Source organism: Sceloporus occidentalis, unplaced genomic scaffold (assembly GCF_023333645.1).
Source record: "Sceloporus occidentalis isolate IW3139 unplaced genomic scaffold, rSceOcc1.0.p SCAF_282, whole genome shotgun sequence".
Lineage (NCBI taxonomy): Eukaryota > Metazoa > Chordata > Lepidosauria > Squamata > Phrynosomatidae > Sceloporus > Sceloporus occidentalis.
Genome location: NW_028317262.1, coordinates 428,460 through 446,697, shown reverse-complemented (window position 1 = coordinate 446,697; position 18,238 = coordinate 428,460). Strand labels below are relative to the sequence as shown.

At 49.5% G+C, this 18,238-nt stretch overlaps 1 protein-coding gene across 1 annotated transcript; it reads left to right on the top strand.

Moving 5' to 3' along the window:
- Positions 1–4,075: 4,075 nt before the first annotated feature.
- LOC149275521 (uncharacterized) lies at positions 4,076–8,152 on the top strand. The gene is made up of 4 exons (XM_089504640.1): positions 4,076–4,147; positions 4,258–4,446; positions 4,528–4,651; positions 6,609–8,152. The coding sequence occupies exons 1-4, from the start codon at positions 4,076–4,078 to the stop codon at positions 8,150–8,152; spliced, it is 1,929 nt and encodes a 642-aa protein (XP_089360766.1).
- The last annotated feature ends 10,086 nt before the right edge of the window (positions 8,153–18,238 follow it).

Sequence of the window (18,238 nt, the reverse complement as noted above, 5' to 3'; positions counted from 1 at the left end):
CTCTGGAGAAGGTAAGATAACTGAATATTCCTATTTGTATCGTCACGGTAACCTTCTAAGGCTGAGAACTCATGGGGGTAGATTTGAGGGAGGGGGGAACTAGTGTATTCCTGCCCAGTCTCTTCTTATGTCTAAGTAACCTTGTGCTGATTTGGGGGAGGGGGGCACAGGGTGACCAAGAAACCCCACCTGGTCTGCCGGAACCAGAATCACATTAACTAGCCGGATATAGGGGGGGGGGGGGCTCTACAAGCCAGGAAATGCTTGATGCACCTGACTGGGACCTAGCGCCACATTCATTGAACTGCACGGAGGCTAGGAACCGAGGCGATGGCCGCCGACAATTGGAACAGCGTCGCTACGGACGCAGTTTCCCCTCGTCGCTCTTTTATGGTTACGTTAAGCTTGTGGTTGGCGACACTCATGGTGGTCACGGAGAGAGAGTTCGTTTGGGAACCCTGGTTTTATTACCAATCTTTATGACCGGGGACTACTAGCCGCGGCTATGGAACTAGAATCTTCCCGGGGGTTTTCCGACTGTCGCTCAGGGTCCCAACGTGAGATCACGGCGCTTTTTCGATCATAGTATCTTGGGACCCTGAGCTCTCCATTGGTACCCTGGGACTGTCGCCGCTCACTCGGGATCACCCCAAAATAATGACTCTTTGTGGGGTGGGCATTGCTGGCCATAGAAGCGCCAGGCTGGCGGTTGATGAGATTATACCCTTAATCCTATCATGTCCTGCGTATAAATACCGGTGCTGTCCTCAATAAAGAGAGTTCTGTTTTACCCCTACCCTAAGTCTTTGCTAGTGCTTGGGGGAATATGAAGGGTTAATCCCTTGAGCAATTAAGCTTTCAGCGAGTGAGGTGGAGGCACCGGGCTGGGGCTAATGTTGGGTCGTATGTGGTCATTGGGCTTCCTCATTATCGTACAGTCCTACGAGAGATAGAGACGCAAAACAACTTTCAAACTCTTTGATTAGTATCAACCTCTGCTTTCCAGCTGCACACAGACCTGCCAGAGGTTAAATGTAGAGTGTCAGCTCCGGGGCCCAGACTGCCCCTCCCCTCAGCAATCCCTTAGAACAGAACCGAGGAATGGCGCAGACGCAGAGAGGTTTTACAGCGCGAGGCCGTTCTTAGAACCCATAAATCAGATCATAATAAACTAATCTCTTCAAAGTATCTAACATCATCTCATCGCCCGGGATACATCTTGAGGATGCAGCCTCAGTTACTTCTCGTTCCTCGCGGCGCTCTGCCACTCGCTTCTGTCCCCCTCACTCTGACCGTGCCCTCCCACTGACTCCTCTCCCCCTCATCCACTGAACGCTCTTTTCTCTACATTAAACTAGTTTCTGCTCCTCTTTGTTCCTCTTGTCCGACTGCGCGTCCCCTCAATCCCTTCTCATCTCCCAGGTCTCTCTCATCTACTCATCCATACAGTAGCTCATATCTTCAACCTCTCCCTCTGTGCTGGATCCATCATATCATCCTTCAAGCTACCATCACTCCTATCCTGAAAAACCCGTCCTATCCGTCCAACTCCCGTCCCTCTGCTTCCTCTCGCCTCCGAGCTTCTAGAAAGAATTGTTTGCATCCAACTAAGTTTCTGGACTCCAACTCCTTACTCGACCGCCTTCAATCCGGACTCCGCTCTCCGCGTTCTACCGAGACGCCCCTCACTAAAGTTACTAATGGCCTCCTCGCTGCTAAATCCAAGGGCCACAACTCCCTGCTAACCCTACTGGAGCTTTCTTTTTTTTTTTGTATTTAAGTTTATTATACAAACTGATTATGATAAAACAGACATCAACCTGTTTTAGCAGGAGTACATAAATCGGTATTATCGGTACAGGTAGACGATAAGCAGTACTGCGACGCAGGGCAATACACGTTACAGTACGACTTCAGTTACGGAAAGCTCAGTAGAAGCAGTGTACAATTACATTTCCAGACGTGGCGCATATGGTTAGCATTTGGTGGAACATAACCTGGGGAAATGGGGGGGGGGCCGAGGAGAATGGGGCTAGTCTTCAGCCTCTAGACTGTCCTTGAGAGAGTAGTCTCTCAGCAGGCTGTGGATAAGCCTGCGGCAGTCACGGACTGTGACCTGCTCCCTCCTCAGCACCAGGCGGTTCCTGGCAAACCATAGAGCGTCCTTTACACAGCACATGAGACGCTAAGCATCGTCAATGGCGCTCTCCGTGTGTGTTCCTGGAAAAAGTCCGTAAAGTACCGAATGGTAGGACAGGTACTTTCTCTCGATAGAGTCCTTGAGATCCAGCTCCAGGGCTCTGAACAAAGCCTGTGCAAACGGGCACTGCCAGAACAAGTGAAGGGAAGTCTCCTCCTCCACAATGCACTGTGGGCAGTGTCTATATCTGCACAGCCCCCTACTGGAGCTTTCTGCTGCTTTCGGCCCCGCGGACCATCCTCTTCTCCTTCAAACTCTTTATGCTCTTGGTCTCTTTGACTCTGCGCTCTCCCGTTACTGTAGTGTCCAGTTCTGGCCCCGAGGGCCTCAGACAGAGCAGGATTTTAGTGATTTCATTAAATGATAAGAATTATTTGGATGGCGCTGCCTGTGAATGATCTGCAATCCCCACAATCCCTATCTGTGCAGCTCAGGGCCTGGAGATGTCACATGACTGCTTTATAAAGAGAATTACGGGTGTAATAGAAGCATTGCTGCCACAACCACAAGGGATTCTGGGTAGGCGCATGCAAATACGGTCAACAACAATCACCCTTGGCCTCTATATCCACTTTATACACGGATCCCTTGGAAGTAATTGCCCCGCTGTACAAGTCTGTAGATGAGTGTGTAATAATAACGCTTCTACTACCCCCTTCATTTTAAGAGGAAGGGGTTTCCATCACCTTTACCCACCATAACCTTGGTTAAAGAGAACTACAACTCCCATAATCCTCAGTACCCCATTAGAATCCACACACACCCAGCTTCTGCCTCATAACACACACAAGGACTGCAACTCCCATCACACACCTTTAAGATAATGCCAAGTTTAGCATGAAGGAAAGGAAGACTGCAATTCCCATCATGCACTGGGCTCTAGCAGCCATCAAGAACTTAAGATCCCAGCTCCCACTATCCGTGTGGCCGGGCAGAGAGACAACTCCCATCATCCATATCTCCGTTTGGACTTAAACCCCAACAATGACTACAAATCGGTAATCCTCACAGGAAGTACTGCAGGGGCTTGGAACGCAAAACCGGAAGTTAAACGGAACGCAAAACCGGAAGTAACGCATTGCACAGAAGAAACGCATCTTGAGGAAGCCTATGGGAGTTTGCAACTCACATGCGGGATTTAAAGAGCAGCGTGACCCCAGGAGCTGACACTCTCCTTACAACCGCTGGCAGGTAAATGCTGAGGGGAGGGTTAGTCTGGGCCCAGGAGCTGACACTCTCCCTGTAACCCCTGGCAGGTCTGTGTGCAGGTAAATGCTGGGGGGAGGCACAGTCTGGGCCCAGGAGCTGACTCTCTCCTTGTTGTAACCCCTGGCAGGTCTGTGTGGATCAAAAGGCCTAACGAATATACCAATAAAAATAAGCATACAGAACATCCAAACCAGGGGTCCTCAGTCGGAGAGGAGCGCGTGCGTTTGAGTAATTACTGCTTGGATCGCTTGCGAGGGATTTAGCGGATGCAGCCGGTGGGGATTTATCAGGTTCGGTCAGAAGCCTGATTGTTTTGAGCTCTTCCTTTCCTGCTTGCAATAAGGTGACGGCGTTTAGCTCCCCGTTGTTATGTATTAGACGGTTAGAAGCCCCATCGGTAAGCGCTGCTCCCTCCGAGCCGCCGCGGTGATCCGGAATGATCTCTGTTTAGCCGCGGTATGAGAGGAGCCCAAAGATGGAGGGGGACCTGTAGGCCTCAGGGATTTCCTCTCTATCTCTGGCTGCAGACACCGCGCGGCCATCCAGAGCGGAATCCAAACCTCGACTCTGTCTTTTTTGCCGTCACGTTATTAGAATTTGTGGTACAGGGAGGCGTCTGAGCGCCAAACGCGGTGACCCAGGAAGAAGTCCGGTTTAGGACTGAACATGGACAAGGATCCGGTGGCTGAGAAGATCTTGAGCCTCACCCTGGAGATCATCTCCCTGCTGAGCGGAGAGGTGAGGGGCCGGTGTCTCTGGGGCCAGAACATGGATGTCGTTATGTCCACAAACTGCAGCTCAGATGTTTCTTTGCACATCGATATTTCAATATCTTTCCCGATATACAGGATTATATGATTGTGAGGAAGCCCAGTGACTGCGTCCCACCCAGCGACGGCCCCCGTGTGTCAGACGGACCCCCCGGGACCCGGAGCCCCAGCCCGGTGCCTCCACCTCACTCGCTGACCCACGAGAGGAACCGCGAGCAGAAGATCCTGGAACTGACCCACAAGATGATGTCCCTGCTGACTGGAGAGGTGAGCGCTGCTGGGAACGGGACGTTATACAGTAACACCGAGGCGTGTGTCTGGATGGTGACGGCTCATTGTGTGTCTCAGGTTCCTGTGAGGTGTGATGATGTCACCGTCTATTTCTCCATGGAGGAGTGGGAGTATTTAGAAGGACACAAGGAGCTTTACAGGGACGTGATGATGGAGACCCACCAGCCCCGCGGCTCTCCGGGTAAGAGGTTTAATCCCTGCGGTCTGTGTGTAGATATTAAGGCATCTTCACTGTAACAAATAACGTGTAAAATGTGAGGTCCGTATAATAAATACTCGGCGATAAGGCAGCCGCGAGAGATCTCAGGAGCCGGGGCCACTGTTACCCAACAACGTGTGAGAGTCACCTATTGACAGGTTGCTGGTATTTGCATCCCAACTTCCATAGGTGGCTTTGAGGATGGGGTGGACGGCTGCCTCGTTCCACACATACGTTTCAACCAGCTTTGACCCTCTCCTAATGCTTTCAAAAATGCTAAAAACAAATAAAACAAAAAATATAACATTGGCCTACGAGTCAAAGGGCCAGGTCGGTTTCTGTCAGTGAAGGCTCTGCTGCAGAGACAATTACGATCAGTAAGGATGATCAGATTACTTCTGACCAGTAGGAGTTCTCGTTGTTATGACATTCTTATTATTATTATTATCCTTTATTTATATAGCGCCAACAGTTTACGCAGCGCTTAATACAATACATAAATTCAAGGGATATGACAAGACGAAAATTGACAGACTAAGACAAACCGATACATTTGGTGGAGAGAGCCCTGCTCGCAAGCTTACAATCTAGAGGGAAATGGGGTGACAAACATAAGGCATAGAGAAAGGGTGAGAGGTAGTGGGGGGTATAAGGCACAGAGAAAGGGTGAGAGGTAGTGTGGGGGGTATAAGGCACAGAGAAAGGGCGAGAGGTAGTGTGGGGGGTATAAGGCACAGAGAAAGGGCGAGAGGTAGTGTGGGGGGTATAAGGCACAGAGAAAGGGCGAGAGGTAGTGTGGGGGGTATAAGGCACAGAGAAAGGGCGAGAGGTAATGTGGGGGGTATAAGGCACAGAGAAAGGGCGAGAGGTAGTGTGGGGGGTATAAGGCACAGAGAAAGGGCGAGAGGTAGTGTGGGGGGTATAAGGCACAGAGAAAGGGCGAGAGGTAGTGTGGGGGGTATAAGGCACAGAGAAAGGGCGAGAGGTAGTGTGGGGGGTATAAGGCACAGAGAAAGGGCGAGAGGTAGTGTGGGGGGTATAAGGCACAGAGAAAGGGCGAGAGGTAGTGTGGGGGGTATAAGGCACAGAGAAAGGGCGAGAGGTAGTGTGGGGGGTATAAGGCACAGAGAAAGGGCGAGAGGTAGTGGGGGGGTATAAGGCATAGAGAAAGGGTGAGAGGAATTGTGGCGGTTGTATCAATGACAAGGAGGTTCTAGCAGATAAGATGGCGCGGCTTCTCTGAAGAAGTGGGTTTTGAGAAGTTTCTTGAAAGTTGGGAGGGAGGGAGAATGCTGAAGGTTCCTTGGGAGTAGATTCCAGAGATATGGGGCAGCTCGAGTGAAATCTTGTAGACGGGAAAAGGAAGAGGTGATGAGTGAGGAGGAGAGCCTTAGCCCATGGGAGGAACGTAGGGATTGAGTAGGAGAGTATTTCTTGATGACCCCTCTCCTTCTTAGATGTCCTAGAGAGAGAAGTCATCCAAGGATAAGGTTGGGCTGAATGGGTCTTATCTGCCGTCACTTTCTATGATAATAATAAAAAAAAAAAACCAGACATTTTTAATTTTAAAATTACATTTTATTTTATTTAATACTGATTATTACTACCTGATCGCTTATCAGTGACACTTTAGGTCACTGGTTATTGCTTGGTCTCGCTGATCAATGTTAGGGGAGACAATTTTTTTTTATCGTAAAATATTTAATTTTTAACCTAATAAAATTATATTAGTAACGCATAAAAGCGGTGATGGCCGCCGTTCTCTTCTAAGACAATCTGAAAATATTAGTATAACAGAGAAACAGATTCTGCCAGACGGGGAGCATTTAGAAATGGCGGCGTCTCCGCAGGTAGAAGACATTTATCTGAAAGAGACTCTGAAATCTACTTGTTTGGGAAAGCGGCTGCTTCACTTAATTTGATGATTTCTCTCCGACAGACGCGTCCGAGGTCAGAGATCGAGCCCCTAATTCTCCGCTGGACTGTAAGACGTCTCATTTTATTAAGGAGGAATCCGCCTCATGTGAAGAGACAGACATTTGTGACCCGGCGGAGTCTCCACAGACAGAGCTCACAGCGACTCGTAATGAGGACGGATCCCCCTCAGATGAAGACGGAAATGTCTCAGCCCCCGATACGCACACAGAGCACGACGGGGGGGATAATACGTCTGTCCACGTAAAGGAGGAATCCGCTTCCAATGAAGATTATTGGATCCCAACCGAACACAAGGGATCTACTTCTACTGATAAAACCCAAACCAGTAACACACATTTTCAGCGTGAAACACCCCCCGATGAGGGTACATATAGCTGCCCCGAGTGTCAGGAACGGTTTACCAGTGACTCTGATCTTCTTCTACATCAGACCATCCATAATAGATCGGCGGTCTCCACTCTGGACGGCGAGAAAAGTTCTAACTCTGAAGGCATTGGGCATTGGCGTATTCACAAAGGTGGGAAGCCTTATTCCTGTCCTGAATGCGGGAAACGTTTCAAACGCAAGTTCAATTGTGTACGGCACCAGCGGACTCACACGGGTGAAAAACCATTTCCGTGTTCCGAGTGCGGGAAATGTTTCAACAGTAAATGGCAGCTTGTTCAGCATTTTAGAAATCACACCGGGGAGAAGCCGTATTCCTGTCCTGAGTGTGGGAGACTATTTAAGAGCAGCTCTCACCGCAATCAACATCTCAGAATTCACTCCGAACAGAAGTTTTTCTCGTGTTCCGAGTGCGGGAAACATTTTATCGGTAACTGGCAGCTTGTTCAGCACTTAGGGATTCACGACACAGAGAAGCCATATCCCTGTCCCGAGTGTGGGAAACGTTTTAAGAGGAGCTCTCACCTTGCTCAACATCTCAGAATTCACTCCAGGGAGAAGCCTTTGTCGTGTTCTGAATGCGGGAAATGTTTCAAACAATTTTCCGCTTTAACCTACCACCAGCGGATTCACACTGGAGAAAAACCGTTTCCATGTTCTGAGTGCGGGAGATGTTTTCGCAGTAAGGCGCACCTTACTCAACATTTAGTCGTTCACACCGGGGAGAAGCGTTTTTCATGCTCCGAGTGCGGGAAGTCTTTCACACAGCCTTCGGCTTTTGCTCTCCACCAGCGGACTCACACAGGAGAGAAACTATTTCCGTGTTCTGAGTGCGGGAAAAGTTTTAGCAGGAACTTTCACCTTGTTCAACATCTCAGAACTCACACCGGGGAGAAGCCTTATTCCTGTTCAGAGTGCGGGAAATGTTTTAAGGGGAACACTGACCTTCTTCGACATCTCAGAATTCACACTGGGGAGAAGCCTTATTCCTGTTCGGAGTGCGGAAAACGTTTCTCCAGGAACTCCCACCTCGTTCAACATCTCAGAATTCACACCGGGGAGAAGCCTTATTCCTGTTCAGAGTGCGGGAAACGTTTCAAACAAAGGTCAAATTTTGTAGCTCACCAGCGGACTCACAGGGGTGAAAAACCATTTCCGTGAGTTTGGAAAAGTGTGGGAAATATTTCGTAGTAGCCAGAGAAGCGTTAAACGTCTCAGCATTGACTCTGGGGAGACTTTATTCTCGTTCCAAGGAGATTTTGCCGTCTGTCAGCGGACTCTCAGGAGAGAAACTATTGCTGTGTTCGGAGCGTGGGTAATGTGTTACCCGCAACTTTCACAATAACATTTCATACCTGAGAGAAGCCTTATTCCTGTTCCAAAGCCGGGAAATGTTCCACACAGTCCTCAAAGTTTGCCGCCACAGGAAATAAACAGTTTCCGTGTTCTGCGTGGGGAAAATGCTTCACCTGTAACTCGAACCGCCTTAAACATCTCGGAATTCACGGCAGGGAGAAGCCGTACATGTGTTTGGACTGTGACAAAATGTTCTAACGCTAAAGCAAATCTCGGTAAGCACCGGAGCGCACACCGGTTACAAACTTTGTCTGTGTAATAAATTGTTTTGTTATTTAGCTTGTCTTATTACAATTTAGACATGTTTATTATGAAAATTAATAGTACTAATCATTCTAATGTCCTGTTCAATAAAAAAAAAAGGGGATAATTACCTAAAAATGTGCATTTCTCCGATTTTTGTGACAGCGCAAAGGATGGCATTAAACCTGATAACGTGTCCCTTAAAGGGAAGCATCATGGTCGTCATGACCAATACGAACATTACCAACATTTTCAATTCAACCATTATGAAGACCTACTCCTCTGGTCTGCAGTGGTCAGTATTTATTAAAAGGGGTCCAAGGAAGGAAAAGCGGTGAACCGGTGACAAATTGCTGAAAATGTTAATGCTGGTTCTGATAGAAAGGTGTCAGAAGACACAGTTTATATGGGACCGCAGGCCAGTCAGGGTGCTCATGCTGGCTCCTGTCTGCTGCTGAAAGCACCTACATTGGGCACGCAAGCATAAGAATTGGACCACGGTGCGATGGAAGAAGGTGGCCTGGTCTGATGAGTCACATTCACATCACGTGGATGGCTGGTAGTGTTACTTACCTGAATTACACATGGCACCAGGATGTACTATGGTAAGAAAGCAAGCCAGCTGAGGCAACGTTCTGCTTGGGTCCTGCCATTTATGTGCATGTTACTTTGAGACATACTGCATGCCTAAGCATTGTTGCAGACCATGTACACTCTTTCATGGACAGGGTATTCTCTGATGGCATTGGCTTCTTTCAGCAGGATAATGCGTGCTGCCACAAAGCAAAAATGGTTCAGGAATGGTATGAGGAACACAACAAGTTCAAGGTGGTGACTCGGCCTCCAAATTACTCATATCTTAATCCAATCGAGCATCTGTGGGATGTGCTGGACAAACAATTCTGATCCGCAACTTACAGGACTTATGGATCTGCAGCTAAAGTCTTGGTGCCAGTTGCCACACAATGTTTGGCAAACAGTGTTATGGCTGATCAGTGTGTGTGTATAGATAATCTTCTCCGCCACATGTAAGACCAGCGTAAGAGGACATTTTTCTGCTATCCCGTCATAAAAGTCACAAAGCCATTTCTTCCCTGCCATCCCTGTTGTCACATGATGTGAGAGACTCCTTAAGAGAACTCTGTCCCTCAGTTTGTTGTTTTTCTTGACCCCAGGTCGGGTCTATATGGAGTTCCTAAGCCCTCTAGGTTAAAGGTAGCATGGGCCAGAAATCTTACCTCCATTTGGATGCCCCCATGCACTGCGGGTTCGGTAGTCAACCGGAGGTTTATCAGGACAGCCTGCAGGTTCTATGAATCTGCGCTCGAGGACAAGATGGCGGCTGAACTTCGGGTGTGATGCGCTTACAGTGTTATGAAACGCTATATCACCAACCAATTTTAAAATAAACAAGGCAGAAGCGGTTATGACACCATTGTGATTTTTTCATACTATTTACCCGGGGAATTACAGGCTGATGTGCCAACCTTGTTACAGATGGCTCAAGATAAGGTATTTAAAGCCCCAGGTCTCATCTGGTACATGTGTGTACTGTGCAGGTCGGTGACCATGTCTGCTCCTGATTTTCCTAAATACCAGAGAAAGAAAAGCCTAAGGAGGTTTCAGCTAAGACTAAATGCCTATTGTGTGCAGCTTGCAATAAACCTTTGCAAAAGTACCCTAAAGAAGCTGCACTGCGCCCATCTCCCACAGTCTCGCAATGCTCTAACACTTTACTACGGCGTTGCCGACCAGATGAGGTGTCTCTCCTTCCCTGGGTTTGGGGCTAATTTTCAAATGTGGCGTTAGTGTCTCAGAATCAACTAGTACAAAAAAAATTAACCTAACAGTTCAGTAAATATATCTAGGGGTTAAGTTAGGGAATAGCGGGGCGGAGTTAGCGCTCGAAGAAGATGGCCGCTTAAGCCTCTAGCTCCGCTCACCGTCCGACTTTTCAGCTTTTTGTGGGCGCTTACCCCGGCCGATGGGGAAAACTAACCGTGTGGGGAGCACCCCACGATCTTCTGGGACGCGGGACAGACCGCCTAATCCTTCTGTCCGGTCCTATTTCCACGGTCCGCCCGACCGAGACTCCCGAGATTCGGAGGCCAAGATGGCGCCGTCTCCCGCCAGCCAGCTGAGCGAATGCTCGGAAGAAGGCCTTCGTGACCGGGATGCGGGCTCTCCCCCTCCGATGGCGGTTGGCTCATCATGGCAAGAGGCTCTGAAGGCGCTCCCGACGAAAGCAGACTTGGTGGCTGTGATTAACTCCTCGCTGGACCAGGCCCTTCGGGGCGGGCCGACCTCGTGGTCATCAAACATGACCTGAAGCAACTGGGGGACCGTGTGCTCTCACTTGAGGAGTCTTATACGACCACCTGTGAACGCATCGACTCTCACTCCACCACTCTACATGCTCACACAGATACCATTCATCAACTCAGATGACAGCTGGAGGACCTCGACAACCGGGGGAGGCGAAATAATCTCCGCGTCCGCGGCCTACCTGAGTCGGTTCCTCCCGAGCAGATTCGTCAGGTGTTGCAGCTGGTGTTTAACTCTCTTCTTGGCGTGCCAGAAGATGCACCGATCCAGTTCGACAGGGCCCATCGTGCCCTGAGACCGAGGGGCTCTCCATCTGCACCTCCAAGGGACGTGGTGTGCTGTTTCCACGAATACTCGGTCAAGGAGGCGGTGTTGAAGGCTTGTCGCACCGCCGGCGCTGTGGAATATGAAGGGGATAAGCTCTCCATTTATCAAGATCTCTCCCCGCTCACTCTCCAAAAGCACAGGGCATTGCGGCCCGTCACAACCGCGCTTCGGGAGGCTGGAGTTCCCTACCAGTGGGGCTTTCCATTTATGCTGATTGCCAGACGGAATGGCGCTACCTTCACCCTGCGACACCCGGGCGAGCTGCAATTATTCCTGGAGGATCTACGTCTCCCGGCAGTGGAAGCTCCAGATTGGGAAGAAGCGCCGGTGCCCATGCCACCTTTGTCCGACCCGGCTGCCTCCTGGACCCTACACTCCAATCGACGGAAGAGATCCCGCCGCGACCCCAGAGGACACCGGCTGAGCCTCTTTCATCTGCGGCAATTCGGCCACCCCGTCTTCACCGTGGAACCTTTCGGCGAGTGAGTCGGGAGTCTGGATCTTCTCCCGCTGATCCTTGCTCCTCTCCGGCTGTCGTCTTGGACTGGACTTTCACAATCGTTCGGGTATTTTCTTTTGCCGGCTTTCGTTTTATTGTTTTTCCGCTATTTTTCGATCTGTTTCGGTTTTGCGGCGCTCGTTTTTGGTTTTGCACACACTTACCTTCGCTCTTGTTGAGCTTGATGGTGGTTTCCTAGCCAGGGCGCTTACCACCTTATGCCTTCTACCTTGCATTAGTTGCCACTTACACTTTTGCCACATGCACCACACACACATATGCAGTTGATGCCTTGCTGGGATCCTACGGACTGCCCTGTCCGATTGTCTCAGACAGCGGGCTTGTGGCCCCTCTCATTTCGGGCTTCACCTTATTTCTTCGGTTCCTGCTCTGTCTCACCTGTTTTCCTCTTTCCCCTGCCCTCTTCTGCTTGTGTTCATTTTTGTTACTATTGTCCTGTCTGATTTTCTCTTTTCTTTGTTTTTTTTGCCCCGGGTGTATGTGTTTCCTCTTCCCCATACGGCGCCTTACGCAATCCCCTTTTGGGGCTGCGAGGGTTCGCTTGTCTCTCTCCTTGGTCCCCTATGTATGGCTGTTTGGGTGTTTGGGGTCTTCCCCCCTTTATTTTATGCCCCCTCGGACGGTGGTGCGGTAGCAGAGGTCCTCTTTTCTACCTTTTTCCTATTCTCCTGTTTTCTTCCCTTTCCCGCTTGCCTTCCCCCCCCCCCCGAGCTCTCCTGTCCTCCTGTGGACAGTGATTTCGGGACTCTCTGTAGTCCCTCAGCTCATTGGTTATCGACACTTTGTGTCGTCATGGTAGGTGCTTCCACGACCTACCTACGCTACACACGTTGCATCTCACACACATGTTTTTTTTGTTGTTGTATTTTATTGTTCTTTGTTTTTGGTTCATTTGACCTGTGGTGGCTCCATATCCTACTTACATGCTTTACTGGCCCCAATTATGTCCTCTAACCATCTAAATTTTGTGACGCTTAATATAAGGGGCTTAAATAAACCAGAGCAACGGTCTAAACTTTGCTCTTTTCTCCGTTCATCTAAATCCCACGTTGCCTTCATTCAGGAGACCCATTTTAAACGCGGCACTGAGCGCCGGCTTGATGATAGGGCCTTCTCTCATGCTTTTTTCTCTAGCTCCCCTTCCTCGAAAACTAAAGGCGTGGCTCTCCTAATACACAAAGCGGCCCGCTTCCAACTCTTAGACGAATGGACGGATGATGAGGGGCGTTGCATATTTGTCAAAGGCTATGTAGGCTCCCAGAAGGTCACCCTGGCGAATCTCTATGCTCCTAATAGATCTCAAGGGCGCTCCATCATTGCAATACTTAATAAACGGGCGGACTTCCAGGAGGGGGTTACTGTCCTGGGGGGGGACTTCAATATGGTTTTCGATCCCCTGTTGGATACTTCCTCTGGTAGATCACACCTCCCGTATTCTATCATACGCAAGGTCCTCAAACACCTTAAGTTTAATCAGCTAGTTGATGCTTGGCGTACCTTGCATCCCGAGGCGAGGGACTATACCCACTTCTCCGCCCCCCATGCCACCTATTCCAGGATAGATACCTTTTTCATCTCTCACTTTCATCTCTCCTTTCTGCGCTCTGCGGCGATCGGCCCTTCTACTATTAGTGATCATGCCCCGGTGTTCATGAGGGTTTCCCTGATTGCTCTTCCCAGGCCCCGGTGGAGCTGGAGGCTTAATGAGTCCTTGTTGGATGATCCTGGCAATTTGTCGGCTCTGTCGTCCCATATCACTGACTATTTCAACGACAATACCACTCCGGACGTCCCCACCGCAGTCGTATGGGAGGCCCATAAGGCAGTTATAAGGGGGTGTTTGATAGGTATGGGGGCCGCGGCCAAACGGCAGCACTCGGATGCTGTCCTCTCCTTGATCAGACAAATTGAGTCCCTTGAATTGCGGCATAAGGCCACTCTCCTCCCGGCGCTCCAGCTTCAGCTCACCGCTCTTCGCGCTCGACTGGCGACTATGCTGGACACCTGTGCCAAGCGTAATTTTTTGCTGACGCAACGTCTTTTTTATGAGTTTGGCGATAAACTGGGCAAGTTACTGGCTAGGGCTCTGCGGGCGAAAAGGGCTCATACTTATCTGACTAGGATCCGAGACCGCTATAATAAATTGCATTTTCACTCCCATAAAATTGCTGAGTGTTTCCACCAATACTATTCCTCCCTTTACAATCTCCCCCCTGAGACCCGCCCTGGCCTAGATATTGATACTGCCACCGCGGAATTTTTGGACGCGCACCTTACCCGGGTCCTTACGGCAGAGGACAGTGCGGCTTTAGAGGCCCCGATCACTTTGTCGGAAATTGAATTCGCAGTCAAAAATTCCCCTCCCGGCAAGAGCCCGGGCCCGGACGGCTTCACAGCTGTCTATTACAAGAAATTCCTCCCGCTTTTAGGCCCCCATTTGGTTACTCACTTCAACGCTATTGCCAGGGGTGAGCCCTTTGACCCCCGGGCGCTCGATGCCAGCATTGTCGTGCTTCCTAAACCGGATAAAAATCTGGATCTTTGTAGCAGCTATCGGCCGATCTCGTTGATCAACGTAGATGTCAAGTTGTTCGCTAAAGTACTTGCCAACCGCCTCTGTTCCCTTCTGCCTGGCTTGATTCATCCGGATCAGGTGGGGTTCGTGCCAGGGAGGGAGGCGCGAGACAATACGATCAAGGTTATAGACTTGCTGGCGCATGCGCACCATTCTGATACTCCTTTGGTATTGGCCTCGATGGACGCCGAAAAGGCGTTTGATAGGGTCTCCTGGCCCTATCTATTTCGAGTCCTGGAGCGCATCGGCCTGGGCTCTAGGTTTCTGACGTGCGTTCGCGCCTTGTACTCCTCCCCGTCTGCGCGGGTTACGGTTAATGGCATTCAATCTGGTCGAGTCGCTCTTTCTAACGGTACGAGGCAGGGCTGTCCCCTTTCCCCCCTGTTGTTCCTCCTGGTGGTTGAACCCCTCGCGGCGGCCGTCCGCGCTCATCCGGATATCGCGGGGGTTGATGTCGCCGGTCGCTCTCATGTGATTTCCCTGTTTGCCGATGACATCTTGGTGACGCTCACTGATCCGGGTCGCTCCCTCCCCGCATTGCTATTGGCTCTTGACCGCTTCTGCTTTATATCCAACTATAAGATTAACCTTTCAAAATCGGAGGTGATGGGATTTCGCTTAACGCCAGAGTTGTCCCACCGCATTCGTACCACCATGCCTTTCCGTTGGAAGGTTGATTATATTAAATACTTGGGGGTTCTTATCCCTGCGGACATGTCTCAGATCCGGTCCCTCAACTTTGATCCCCTTCTGAGCTCCCTCCTTTCTGACCTCCACAAATGGGCTTTCCCTCACGTGTCCTGGTTTGGGAGGGTCAGCGTCCTCAAGATGAATGTTCTCCCCCGCTTTTTATATCTCTTCCAAACGCTACCTATTTTTCTTCCCCGCTTTTATTTTCGTAAATGTCATGGTGCTTTTCTCCGCTACATTTGGAGGGGCAAACCACCTAGACTGTCTTTCTCTTACCTGACAAGACCTAAGACATTGGGGGGGATGGGCCTTCCTAATTTGGAGCTCTACTGGAGGGCTGCTCATCTCCGCCGGGTGGTGGAGTGGTCTGTCGGCGCTCGTCGTCCATGGGTGTCTGTGGAGGCTGCTGCGCTATCCTGCCCGATTGCCACTCTCCCGTGGATTGTTAATCCCCAGCGCTGCATCTCTCAGGCCCCACATCCCTTGATTGGCCCCACCCTGAAGGCCTTAGGGCATGCTGTGCGGTCGGGGGGCCTCGTGTCCGATCCCTCTCCCCTATTTCCCATCTCGGGTCACCCGGACTTCGTCCCAGGCCATGATGCAACCCGCTTAGCGCCCTTCTTGCCTGCTGGTGTCTCCACTCTTCGAGTGTGCCATGTGACGCGGGGCCCTGCCCTTAAGCCTCTGACGGAACTGACGGGGACTGCGACTAACTCCTTCCTGTCTCTTTTTCTGTACCACCAACTCAAACACTTCCTCTCCTCCACCGGGGCCTTGGGTGGTGGCGCCCGTCCACCCACTGTTTTTGAACAACTATGCCTTGAGGCGCAAGAAGCCCCGCACCTGCTCTCTGCTTTATACGCTATCCTGCTTTCCCCGGCGGTAGTTACCAAACCCTACTATTTCAGCCTCTGGGAAAATGACCTGGGCCTCTCCTTCTCCCTGGAGGATTGGGAGAGGATGCTTATGATTGTTCACAAGGGGACCGTGTCTAGCAGGGTGCAGGAAACCCTGTTCAAAATAGTTACCCGGTGGTATAAGGTGCCCCTCGATCTCCACAGGTTTTTGCCTCAAATCCCTCCGACGTGCTGGCGCTGTAATGCCCATCCGGGTTCCCTCTTCCACATCTGGTGGGATTGTCCTGCTATTCGGCCCTTCTGGGACAAGGTAGCCGAGGTTATTCGGGAGGTGTCGGACTCTACGTTTACGGCTACCCCGGCCGCTATGCTCCTTCACTACAACTCGGTCCCGTATCAGGCATATAAGGGCTCAATTAAGTTCCATTTGATCAATGCTGCGCTCACTACCCTTCCCCGCTCCTGGAAGTCCGTTGTACCTCCCTCTATGTCCGCCTGGTTCCGCCGCGTGGAATTTATCTATCAGATGGAGGTCCTTTTGAGCGCCTCCAGGGGTCAGGATCATACGGTGGAACTCAAGTGGTTCTATTGGCGTTCATTCATTTCTTCCCTGGGCGGCTACTCGGGCCCCTCTCTGCCCTGAGTCTTTAAGCACTTTTTTCTCCACAATTGGTCTCTGGATTAATTTGTTTTCATTTTCTTTTGTAATTCCTTTTTGTCAGCGCGCCACACAGGTTTTTTGTTTTGTTTTAGTTTGGTTTAATTTGATATAATGTGTACCCGTCTCTCATGGGTCGTATGGCCCGCTCTCTCTGCCGTTTGGTATTGTCGCACTCTGGAGCTGGTTGCTCCTTCTGGGTACTGTTTTTGCCATCTGCTCCGTATGCTTGGTTTATAGCTACATGTCTGTTACACGATTTTATCTGTAACTGTATGTACCCGCCTTTTATTTGGCACTCTGTTATGATGCCCTCTTGGACTGTATACCTGTGGGTCATTGTCGCCCGTATTGTGGTGCTCTATGCCTACCTCGTTTGTGCCTTACTATTGCTGTGATGCTGTGTAGTGTCATGTTGATCTTCAATAAACGGAGAATTGACAAAAAAAAAAAAAAAAAAAGTTAGGGAATAGCATATACAGTAGCGCCAGGGTCCTGCAAGTGGATTGTGAAACAATTAGATACAGTTAGATGTTACAGTTATGTATAGCGTGAGTGATAGTGGTGGTGATCAGATTAGGTCAGTGGATATTGATCGTGAGACTGATCAATGATAAGTCACCTAAAGGGTTATTAATCAGTGATCACATAGCATTTTATTAGGTTAAAAAATATAAATATTGTACAATAAAGAAAAATTGTATCAGCTCAATATCAGTGGCCTAAACTTGTCACAAGTGATCAGCGAGATCAAGCAATAATCAGTGACCTAAAGCGATCAGGTAGGTAAAATAATGTATTAAATAAAACATTCAAATGTTTATTTTCATTAATAATTTGTAATGTGTGTTTTGTTTTTTACCTTGGATAAACCCTCTTTCTCTCTAGGGCAGCTTTCACTAATGAGGGAGGGGTGTGTCATCAAGAGGTTGTTATTAGGGATGAACCGATATATCGGTGGACGAAATATAATGGCCGAAAAGGGCATTATCGGCAAAATGCCGAAAAAAACAGGCTGTTTACTTGTGGGAGCAGCGTCTCTTGTACCGGCCAGGAGAACAGGAACCCAGCAGAGTGACGTGAATGAACGTCACATGACTGCTCCCTTCCTTCTTCCCCTGGGGGCGGGTCAAGAGAAGTTGCTCGCACAGCCGGGCCCCTGCAGTAGTCTGCGAGTGAGAGATCTGCAGTTCAGGTTAGGGGGTGGGGAGGGTGTATGAGCAAGTATGCGTGCTTAAGGGAATGAATGAGTGAATAAATGTTTCTGAATGAGCGTGTGTGTGTGTGATAGCATGGATGTGTAAGTGTGTGGGGGGAGAAACATGGCATAGGGGGCCTCTAATCACACACCTATCATGCCCAGGTTATAGCATGTACTGGCTGCCTGGGAATGATAGGAGTGTAATTGCTGTTAGCAATTATATATATGATTTTTTTTGGTCCAATTTTGGTATGTTAAACACACTTTTATTAAAAGTAACACATCAAAATTGGTCCTCCTCATCCAATTGTTACAAACGTAATGAACAAACTGGGTGTTAAAAAAAAAAAAACAGCAGTGTCATTGTACTCAACACTTGTCTCTATCACAATGGCATTTCTCTAATTGCCTTATTATTTCACTGACATAATATTTTATAAAAATATTTTAAAAGGTACAAGAAACCAAACACAATATTTCTAAAAAAAGTTTTAC